Source organism: Triticum urartu, chromosome 7 (assembly GCF_003073215.2).
Source record: "Triticum urartu cultivar G1812 chromosome 7, Tu2.1, whole genome shotgun sequence".
Classification (NCBI taxonomy): domain Eukaryota; kingdom Viridiplantae; phylum Streptophyta; class Magnoliopsida; order Poales; family Poaceae; genus Triticum; species Triticum urartu.
The window spans coordinates 707,073,904-707,084,994 of NC_053028.1; the positions used below are offsets into that span (position 1 = coordinate 707,073,904).

Genomic DNA, 11,091 nt, shown 5'->3' on the forward strand with positions numbered 1-11,091 from the left:
TTTAAATGAGCCCAATCAACCACTTTTCTAACATGGTAGTGTTTTTTCAAAAAAAAATCAGAAAGTTGTAGTTTTTGGTCAAATGTTTGTACAGTTTTCAGACATCGAAAAGTGATACTCCCTCTATAAACTAATATAAGATTGTTGATCACAACTTTAGTGATCTAAAAAATCTTATATTAGAGTAATCTTTTTTTGTAAAATACTGATCTGTTTTAGAGGAAAGTGTTGCCGGTATGAGCTTTTTTTTTCGCGGCCGGTATGAGCACATCATAGCATTACCAGCTTGTTCATCTTACTAGCACGAGGTTTTGCTCGATCGGCTACGGTCAGCCTCCTCCGACGCAGCCCCGTCCACACGCTTGCAACCTCGTTATCCTCGATCCCACATCCTCTTCAACAGGCCACAGCGAAGGAATCGTCCCCTCCACTCAAACTACCTCAAAAATCCCCTCATCCCTACCACCTAGACCACCCGTAGGTGGCTGCCCTAACACACCACGCTCCTCCACAGTCGCTCTGCTGAAGCTCACAACCAACCATTGCGCTTGTGTAGGGGGGTCAAGAGGGAGATGGTGTGCGTGGGCGTTGGAACAGGGGCGTTGGGCTCAGTCATCTGCAAGCTCGCCACCTTGCTCGGCGACGAGTACACGATGCTCAAGAGGGTGCGCAAGGACATCGCGTTCCTAGAGCGCGAGCTGCGCAGGATGCAGATCCTGGTGAACACACTTGCGGACATGGAGGAGCTTGACGAGTTGGCCAAGGACTGGAGGGGCAGCATGCGCGACCTCAGCTACGACATGGAGGAGTGTATCGACCGCTTCATGCTCCGCCTCGGCAACGGCAACGCCAAGGTCGGCTTCATTAAGAAGACCACGCGACGGCTCAAGAGGTTATTTGCCCGCCATACCATCGGGCCACAAATCAAGGAGCTCAAGGCACGCGTCGCCGAGGAAGGTGAACGGCGGCGGAGACTAAATCTGGACAACTATGCTGCTAATAGTCCAACAAGGACCATCGCCATAGACCCCCGGTTGGCTGCATTCCATGGGGTGGCCAAGGGCTTGGTGGCCATTGACGGTCCCAGGGATCAGGTAATCTCTTTGTTGACAAGCGAGAGCCTGGAACTGAAAGTGGTGGCCATTATTGGGGGTGGGGGGCTGGGAAAGACCACCCTTGCCATGGAGGTCTACCGCAAGACTGGAGAGCACTTCCAATGCCGAGCTTCTGTGTCGGTGTCACGCACCCTTGATCCCGAGAAGCTCTTGAGAGATTTCCTGTCTCAAATTGACGAAGATGCATTTGGTAAATGCCAGTCGGAGAGGTGGGAGAAAGACCAACTAATCCGTCATATCCAGCGGATCTTGACAGGAAAGAGGTATCGTCTCTTCATCTGTGATTACCATTTGATATGTCACCTTACTTCTTCCAAGACACAACTAGTTATCTGTTTGCAAAGATAAATAAGTGTACCACATTCATATTTGTGTAACATAACATTACATACAGGTACTTCCTTGTTATCGATGATGTATGGAAAGAACAAGACTGGAAATTTGTCAAAACAGCTTTTCCTGACAATAATAATGGTAGCAGAATAGTTGCTACTACACGCAATACAAAGGTTGCTAAGTCGTGTTGTTCTAACTCTTGTGATCAGCTCTACCAAATGCTACCTCTGAACAATGTTGATTCCCGAAGATTGTTCTTTAAGAGAATTTTCCACTCAGACAGCTCCTCCCCTCCTCAACTAGAAAACGTTTCAGCTATGATTTTAAGAAAATGTGGCGGTCTGCCATTAGCTATAATTACCATTGCGAGTTTGCTAGCCAATAAACCTCAAAGCCCAGATGAATGGGGGAGACTCCAAGATTCCATTGGAACTGGTCTTTCATATGAGAGTGATGATGGCGGAAAAGATATGACACGCATATTGTTACTTAGTTATTGGGATCTTCCACACTACTTAAAGACTTGTTTGTTGTACTTATGTATATATCCTGAGGACGAGTATATCTCGTGTGAAGAACTAAAATGGAAATGGATAGCTGAAGGGTTCATTGCTACACAACGAGAAAATTTGTATCAAGAAGCAGAGAACTGTTTGAATGAACTTGTCAACAGGAGCATGATCCAGCTAGTTGATGTTCAAAATGTTGGTTTTGTACAATATTGTCAGGTTCATGATATGGTTCTTGACCTTATAATATCTTTGTCATATGAAGAGAATTTTGCCACTGTTTTAAATGGTGTATGCAATTCTTTGCCAGTCAAGATCCGTCGACTCTCCCTGCAATCTCGTGGGCTTGAACAAAAAGGGGCAATCAATGCCATCACAAGAAGCAAGTTACATGTTCGCTCATTGAATGTGTTTGGAGAAACAAAGGAGATACCCCGCCTTGTGGACTTCCAGTCCTTGCGCGTGTTAGATATATGTGAGGGTTATTTGTCATGGGAAAACAAGCATATAAAAAATATAGGATCTTTCTATCAACTGAGGTATTTGAGAATTCACAGGCAAAGAATCACAGAGATTCCTGAAGATATTGGAAACCTACAGAACTTAGATACTCTCGATTTGCGGGGCACTTCAATTAGAACACTGCCATCAAGTATTGCCAGGCTACAAAAACTTGTGCGCCTATTTGTTGACAACAACTTTGAGTTTGTGTTCTCTGCAGATATGTTTGGGAGCATGCCAGCCCTGGAGGAAGTGTCAGATATCTGTGAAGTTGACAACCCTGAGAAATTTTTGGAAGAGCTTGGACATCTAACAAAATTGAGGAAAATCTCGATGAGTGGGTTATGGACTTGGCCTGTGGATTTTAGATGCTATGGAGGAAGACTGGGGTCATCTCTAAATGAGTTGGGCAAGTACAACCTTCGATATCTTCATACTCATGAAAAAATTGGAGAATATTTGTTCAGGGATCAGTGCTGCAACTTTCTTGGCCTACAACATCTTAAACTTGAGCATAAGGTGAAAAGTGTTCCCAAGGGAATCGCCTCCCTAACCAACATCCACAAATTACAGATAGAAGTCAGACTATTTGATGAGGAAGGTCTCCATATTCTCATGGGCCTGCCTTCCCTGGCCTATCTCCAACTAGTGGTATCAAACTCGGATGGCGTCATGACTGTAACTAGTGATGGATTCAAGCAGCTAGAGGTGCTCCACTACAGTATTACTGTGCACGAAGCAACCGGGATAAAATTTGCAGCGGGTGCAATGCCAGCACTCCGACGGCTCCATCTTTCCTGGACGGCATGGCGTGTTATGTTGAGATATAGTGATGGTGCTGACATGGGCATCGAGCATCTTTCAAGGCTTGCGCACATGCAGGTCGAAACTAATTGTTCGCGTGCAACTCTGAACGAGGTGCAGGCTGTTGAGGGCTCCGTTGAAAAAGCAATCACCGGGCATCCCAACTGTCACAGTCTTCAACTGCAGATTCGTAGAAAATTTGAAGATATGATGTTTAAGGATGAGGAGGGGAGAGAAGAGACAAGGAAAAGGCATAGAAGGGCAGGTGAATATGTACATTGGTGACACATTGTAAGGGTATGTCTTGGGCCGCTAGCTGGTTTCTTCATTCCATGCACAGCATCAAAGTCATGTACTGACCTGCCTCTCTTTTCCTCCCAGCTCCGTCCGCAGCCGCAACCTGCAAGAAGACCAAGAGATGACAAGTATTATGAAACGGAGGGAGTACATGATTGTTTGTCCAACTTCATTCCAGAATATTGAAACTTGCCACACATGTACCATATGTTCTAGCTTGAACCTTTTGTTACATTGTGCATTCGTAAAAAGGTAGTTTGGCACACCAGGTTTTTCGTCCCATAGTTTGTATTCGAGTACGAGTGCGGACAGTGTGTTCTCCATGATATGCATAAAACACATAACCTACTTTCTTGTTCCGTACTTGTTGTTTCTCCTGTGGAAGCACCATTTTGAATGTTACTATAAGCTATTTAAAGGTTAAGGTTTTTTATGCTTCAGATCTCTGAATCTCGGGGTCACATTCCTCAGCAGCTTTGGTTTGTTTATACAGTAGTATACTAGCTTAACTGTTTGATATTGGTGTATAATTGACCAATTGTGGCAGCCAAAATTGGTACTCACACCCCAAATTTCATTTCTGAAATTCAAGGTTGACTCAGAGACAGCAGAAATGAAACGTCTAGAACGACTCATTGCAGAACACTCTGTGACATTAACGGCTTCAGTTTCGTAATTGTTTCCATCCTTCCTGCAAGGTTCAGTTAAAAACAGAGTCGTCAGCAGAGGAGTGGGAGAAGTGAGAAGTACAACTCCCTCCGTAAAGAAATACAAGGGCGTTCAGATCACTAGTAAAGAAATATAAGAGCGTTCAGATCACTACTCTTGTGATCTAAATGCTCTTATATTTCAGAGCGTTTAGATCACTACTTACGGAGGGAGTACTTTTGTTATAAAGATCGTTTGTAACAAGACATGCCAATCTTCAGCCGAGAAGAGAACCCATGTTCAATTTTCTTGTTCTGTTCTTAGACTTTCTTTATTTATTTTGCCTGTATCTGGATCATTTGAACTATTTATTTGAATCTTATGTGCTATTTGGAAAGGCAAGGTTTTGTATGCTTCAGCAATGCACTGAATTGAACCGGCTGTAGGTGCCTGCAAAATGGCTGGTTCAGATCTCTGAATTTCAGGAGCACCTGCATCAACAGCTTCGGTTCGTTAATACAGTATGCTAGATTGATTGTTTGATGTTGGTATGTATATGTATATGTATATGTATATGGATGCTGGGAATTCCAGGGGATGGTTCTGATGATTCAGATAATAGAGAATTCCCGGGCAATGGCGACTGAAGCTATATTTGCCTGCTGGAGGCAAAAGCTTCAGTATCAGACTCGAGCGAAGCAAATGGATCTTTTCGCAGTACCATGTAAGCATATATGCCCACCTCTAGAAAGAAATCATAGTACTGCTAGCATGATGAGCTGGAAATTCCATTTCTGAAATTTATGCTCAAGTTATGGCCAAGCTGAATTTTACAAGTATCAACTCACAGCAGCAGGAATAACAGAAGGATGTGTCTAGTCTAGGCACGGATTGAAATGAAACATAACAGCAGCGGGCTAAACAAGAGCAACTTTTCTTCAGTCAGGCGATTGTTTCCAGACGAACTCCACGCTTGCCTGCGACCAATCGAACTCCTATGCATTACTGTCAAAGTGGGACAAACAGTGCTTGCAATTGCAAGCAGGCAGCATTCCTCTGTTTGTTTTAACAAAACTAACAGGAGTGGAGGTGCAAGATGTGGAAGCAGGAAGCAGTCCTGTAGGTGTTCTTTACAATAGGATGTCTGTGTGTCGTCGTCACTGGATCGTCTGTGGTGTCAGTGTAGTTTGTCCATGGGTGCACTGTAACCTCGCTTACGATGTTGTGGTTGTATTCCTGGAATGTTAGCCTTAGAGGTCTGAACACTCATGGACAAGTGCGTGGTTGTAAAGCAGAATGCTCTCTGCATATATGGAACCGTGATCGATCATGTGGGACTCGGTGTTAACCTTCTTTCTTCCACTTCTTCACCGCCACCGTCACCGCCACCGCGGCCGGCCCCTCTCCATTTCCATGGCCAATGCTCTAAGCTCCCGTGTTCATCGGCCTGAATTCGACGCAGGGTTGCGTTCGATAGCTGACTGCGGGGACCTGACGTGGATTACGTGGGGGACTTCACATCGCTAGGTGAACAACTCCCGGTTTGACTCTGCAATCGTGGCCACGTTCAACCTTGTCGTCGACGAGCTCCTCTTCAACTCATTTTTGCGCTCGGCAAGATATACGGCAACGCGCACCACCTCGTACCATGTCCCTCCCTTTTTGGCTGAGGGCTTAGAGCATCTCCAGCCACGCCCCTAATAGGTCCTAGATGATTTTTTAGCATCGCCGTTTAAAAATCGGCTTAGTTGTGCCCTCGGAAGTCTGTTTTTCATCGATTTGGGCTGAAACTGGTGCCGGCGAACTCAGACCAAACCTGGCGCGCTGGGGCGCCCGGAGGCGCAAGAGCAAGCGATTTTGGCGCGAACAAACTGCGGGCCCGCCGAGTGAGCGACCCCCGCCTCGTCGTCCTCACAAGGCCTCGGTTTCCCGCGAGGAATCATTGCCAAGGCTGTTACCAGTTAGTCTTCCATTGATTCCTCACGGGCGGCGCAGCGACGCCCCACCACTCCCCCCCCTCCTCCTCCCGCCACGCGTACACACCCCCGACCTCTATATAAGCAGCGCCTCCCCTCGCTTGTGGCCACACCCCGCCCACAGCCGCCGAGCTCTTCCTCTTTCTCACCATGCGCAGCCGCTCCCAACGTTCCTACCCTCTCTCCCCGTGCCCAGCCGCGACGATGGGCGAGAGGTTCCCCCGCGATGGAGCGGCGGCCAATGGCTTCGGCCGCCGCTCCTTGCACGAGTGGGAAGCCCACTTGCTGTTCGAGGCCAACGTCCCGGCGCTTCCCGACATGTGCGCCGGGGCGGTGAAAGCTCCGTGCCAGTGGCGTCCCCATCACCCCGATGTTCGACGTCGCCGCGCGCGCCGACTACTTCACCGACGAGGTCGACCGCGTGCGGGGGTCGCTGACGCCGGAGCAGCGGGCCCTCCTGCAGTACGCTGCCGGCAACCACAAAGCGTGGGCGGCATACTTCCAGCGCCGGCAGGCGGAGCGGCTGGCCTCCACCAACAACGCGTCGGTGGGGCGGAGGACCAAGAACAGCGAAGGCCGCCGCCTGTGGTGGGCGCCCCCGGCCGCACGCTCCACGCCGTCCTCCAGCACCTCGAGGGCGGCAATGAGCCGCCGATGACGTACCCTGCCTTCTCAGTCCCCCGCCGGAGCGGCGGCCAATCGATGGTGAGAAGGGTCGGCTCCTCTTCTTCCTCCTCCCACTCCTCCTCCCGCTCCTCCTCCCACTGCTCCTGGTCGCTGGCGCTGTTCAACGTCAAGGCCGAGCCCGAGCCCACGGCGACACGCTCGGCCAGCGCACCCGCGGCGCCGGCATCGTCATCAACGAGGGCGGGCGCGCCTCCTCCTCAGCTCCTCCCCGCGTCGGCAAGCTGAAGACGGAGCCGGGTCTCACCGCCGTGAAGACGGAGCTAGGGCTCGCCGGCTTGAAGACGGAGCCAGGGCTCGACGACGCGGTGGCCTTGAAGTGGGCGCGCGAAGACTGGCCAGGGACAGAGCTGTTGTGCCAGCGCCTCGCCCTAGAGCAGTTCGCCGTTCGGCGCCGTGGCCACGACAAGGAAAGCGTCGTCGTCCTCGACGACGACGCACCGCCACCGGTCCGCCAGGGCGACCCTGGGCAGGGGTCCAGCAGGGGCGGCCGCGTGGAGGAGAAGGACGACGAGGACAACAGCGGCGGCGGCTGCGACGGCAGTGACTTCGCCTCTCTCAGCACGTTATTCAGCCTGTAGTCGCGGCCTCTTGTGTTTTCTTTTCTAAGTATTTTATCTATGTAAAAAACTATTTCAGTTCGCCGAACTATACTGTTTCGCCGAATATTTGTCCTGATTCGCCGAATTTTAGTCGAATTAAATGTTCAAGAAGTTTAAAACAGACGCCTGGGGCCGACCCTGGGGGCGTCGGCTGGGAACCCGATCGCCCCCAGGCCTATTTTAGCGCCGGTTCGCCCCTAGGTGGCGATTTTTGGAGCCACCTTGGGGGGCCAACGGCTAGAGATGCTCTGAGACTGTCTCCCGCCCGCGTGCTACCTTTTGTTCTTTGCGGCAATTTTTATATTTTAGCCAAAAAAAATTGTTCACGCCAGTTGGTGCGCGTCTCTGCTCGACCGGTGAGTCTTGCAGTGAATCTTCCTTCTGCATTTGCACTCTATGACCAGGGTCGTCTCCGGGAATTTGAGGCCCCGAGCGAAATAAAATAGGACCCTATATTTTGAGGAATTTATAAAAAATATAGTTTACTTAATAAGTATATTACTTGCTGTTATAACGTTCCTATTTAGAAAATATTCAACAAAGAGAGCCTTTCCTTAGTAGTTGGGCATGCGGTTGTGCAGCGACCCGAGCTCAATTCCACAAGTTTTTTTCCTCATTTATTAAGAATCAAGTTTGGTTTGTGACGGAACCACTCATCATGAAATATCTTGATACTCATTTAAAAGAAACTCCGAGGACCATGTTTATCTTGGTACTCATACTAAAATGGTTGTATGCATCCCTAGTTGGTGCAGAGGCCAGGAAGTGAAAACCACTCTCATTTTTTGGCATCTTGACGCACGTACCCCCTCGTCTCGATCGTCCCTCCAGGGCGATCGGGGGGGGGGGGGGCAGGGTGGAGGGGGAAAGCCCCCAACCGCCCTGATCCCATCCCTCCTTCCCTTTCGTCGCCGCCAGGAGACAGCATCAGGCAGAGCTCGTGTGTTCGACGGCGGCAGTGGGTTGCTCCCCCTTCCCGGGTTGTAAGGCGACGAGGGTGCTAGATCTGCGAGGGTGTGGCCTATTCCCAATCCATGGTGGCACGGTGGCTCCTGTTGGAGGCGTTTGTGGTGGTGTTGGTTGAGATGGCCCGATGACAGAGGTGGGGCTGGGCGTGGCCTGTGGTGGCGGCGGCGTCCGGCCCAGGTTCGGTCTTGGCAGTGGCGGCGGCAACTCCGGCCCGGATCCAAACATGGCGGTGGCGGCGTCCCCTCCGCCAGGGATGACGGGCTAGGTGGTGGGTCCTTGTGGGAGCTGATCTTGGGATCCCGCACCCGAGGATGTCGCAGGATGCGTGTGGTGGTCGGAGCTTCCTTCGGCGTCGATGACGCTTGATGCAGGATCACGGTGGCAATTGCCGTTGTATGGGCCATGACAACTGCGGGCACAACGGTGGGTGCTCCCTGTAGTGCCTGAAATCGGGGCAACGACCCCTCTTCATCAACGGCGGCGGACTCCGAGGTCGTGTGGGCGACTCAGAATCTGGATCTCAAGGTGGTGACAGCTTTTCTGAGGCTGGTGGTGGTATGGGACGTCCCCTCCATCAACTGATCGAGTTCGATGCGGCTCAACAGGTGACACAAATACCTCTTTTGGAGTTGTCGGGTAGTGCCTGTCGCCGGCAGGTGAAGTCACCGGTCGATGCGCTACCGGCGGATGCTACACACGACATCTTATTCGAAGACGTCAAGTCGTGCCTGCTACCGACAGGTAATTAATGCACAGTGGCTCTGGCAGAGGTGTCATGTTTAATCTGCTGATGTTGGATTGAAGGTGGTGTGACAGTAGCTGGAAGCAGGCGGCATGGGACGTCTTTGTCTTCCGTTGTCTTCTCCAGATGTATCCTGCTATCGAGGCATCGGTAGACTGATAAGGGCGTATGGTACAGACGGCTTCGGCGACGAGTTTATGCACTCCGGTGGAAACACAAGATCTCCGATAGGGCTATGTCGACACGTGCCTACGTCGTGTCCTTGCTGAAGGTGGTGGATTGAAGCATGGCTTTGGGGATGAGAATTCGAAATGCAACCTTGTGGTGGACTCACCGTCATCAGCACACACGCAATGATTCCATCTTGAAGGCGTAGCCTAGAAGTTGTGTTTTTCGTTTCTGATGTCTTGTTACATAGGATTGGTGGCTATCTGGGGGAGTTACTGTCGCGAGGTATACTGCCTCAGAGTTTGTTTTTCACTTTATTTCTGGGTCCAGATTGTTCGACAGCTGAATTTTACATTATTAATAATATATGGCTGGATGAATCATTCTGATGTAGAGGCCAGGGGTCGTTCTCCTTTTCAAAAAAATAAAAAATTATGCAAGATAGTAAAGATTGTACAGAATCAAACAATAAACTGATTTAATATTCTATGGAGAAGCATTATGATAAGTAATGAATATATCTAGGTTTTTTTAATATATTCAGTGCAACAGCTAGACGAACTAAAGTTTGGGATCAATTGATGAATAATAACTGATCAAGGATTCGATGGAGCATTGACTTACAGTGTCAGGATGGGCCTTTCGATCTTCCCTGATGGCATCATATGGCGTGACTATGATATTACAAGTAGATGATCAATGGGGAAACAGTTCCGAAGCTGAAAATCAAGACCACGTCCCACTTTATAAAACAGACCTTGACTTTATGAAAATCAACTCGCAATTCACCTTGGTAGTCTAGCACATTTGCAATAAGACCTCATGTTTCATCCAAATCAAATTACTGTAATGAAATTCTGATGAAAACTTTGAGCGTGGGAAATTTTTGATTAAATATGAGGTTCATCTTGCAAAACATGTTCACATCCCGTCTCTGTCTTAACCTTGTCATGCGCTAGAATGACGATAAGTTATTATATGACTACGGGTAATGAGTTGTTATATAACTATAATGATGAGGAGTTGTTATATCGTTATGACACTGATGAGTTATTATATCATTGGGGTGGAAAAAACATGAATTAGATTAAAGTGGATGGATCCAAGTGACCAAGTTGAATTAGTAGGACCATATGATGTTGGGACGGTACACAGGTGTCGAATGAAGGCAATGCCTATCAAGTCCAATTTTCATTGAGGACATATATAAGGAGATTATTGCATCCGCGGAAGTCAAATCACTCAAAGTGTTTGCATGTAAGGTGGTCATGACTCCTCTCAACATAAAGAGCGAATGATGCAAAGTTGCCATCAGCCGGGTCGAAGTACCTGCCCAAAGAGTTCGTGAAGATGAACAAAAAGGTGGTAGCAGAAGTGGTTCTACATCTCGAATGTGGAGCTGTGTCAGACCCACCTCGGGCCGGTGTCATCACGTCACTTGGAAACAGACGGCACATAGGGCACTTTTGCCCGCGGAGGCGCGATGAAGGCGAGTACGCCAACATCCTTTATAGTAGTAATAATAGAATAGAATAGAATAGATGGAATCGAAATGATATTTTTATTTGTCAGTGCAATTCATCATAAGGTAAAAATGGAGCAGAAATGACACATTGATTTGTTTGTGTAATTACACATGCTATACAATGTGTTAATAATAGACAGCTATGTGCAGTTTTTATACGGTTAATTCCATGACAAAATACATAATCCATTGCCCCAAAAAGTACGTACTATCCT

At 48.8% G+C, this 11,091-nt stretch overlaps 1 protein-coding gene across 1 annotated transcript; it reads left to right on the forward strand.

The window, feature by feature from the left end:
* The first annotated feature begins 396 nt into the window (after positions 1-396).
* On the forward strand, positions 397-3,925 carry LOC125518838 (disease resistance protein Pik-2-like). The gene is made up of 3 exons (XM_048683711.1): positions 397-1,378; positions 1,510-3,562; positions 3,647-3,925. The coding sequence occupies exons 1-2, from the start codon at positions 573-575 to the stop codon at positions 3,548-3,550; spliced, it is 2,847 nt and encodes a 948-aa protein (XP_048539668.1). The 5' UTR covers positions 397-572; the 3' UTR covers positions 3,551-3,562; positions 3,647-3,925.
* Positions 3,926-11,091: the final 7,166 nt, after the last annotated feature.

Coding starts and splice junctions, on each gene's coding strand:
- LOC125518838 (XM_048683711.1), top strand. CDS start 573: ATGGTGTGCGTGGGCGTTGGAACAGGGGCGTTGGGCTCAGTCATCTGC. Junction 1,379..1,509: donor CGGATCTTGACAGGAAAGAG/GTATCGTCTCTT, acceptor CATTACATACAG/GTACTTCCTTGTTATCGATG.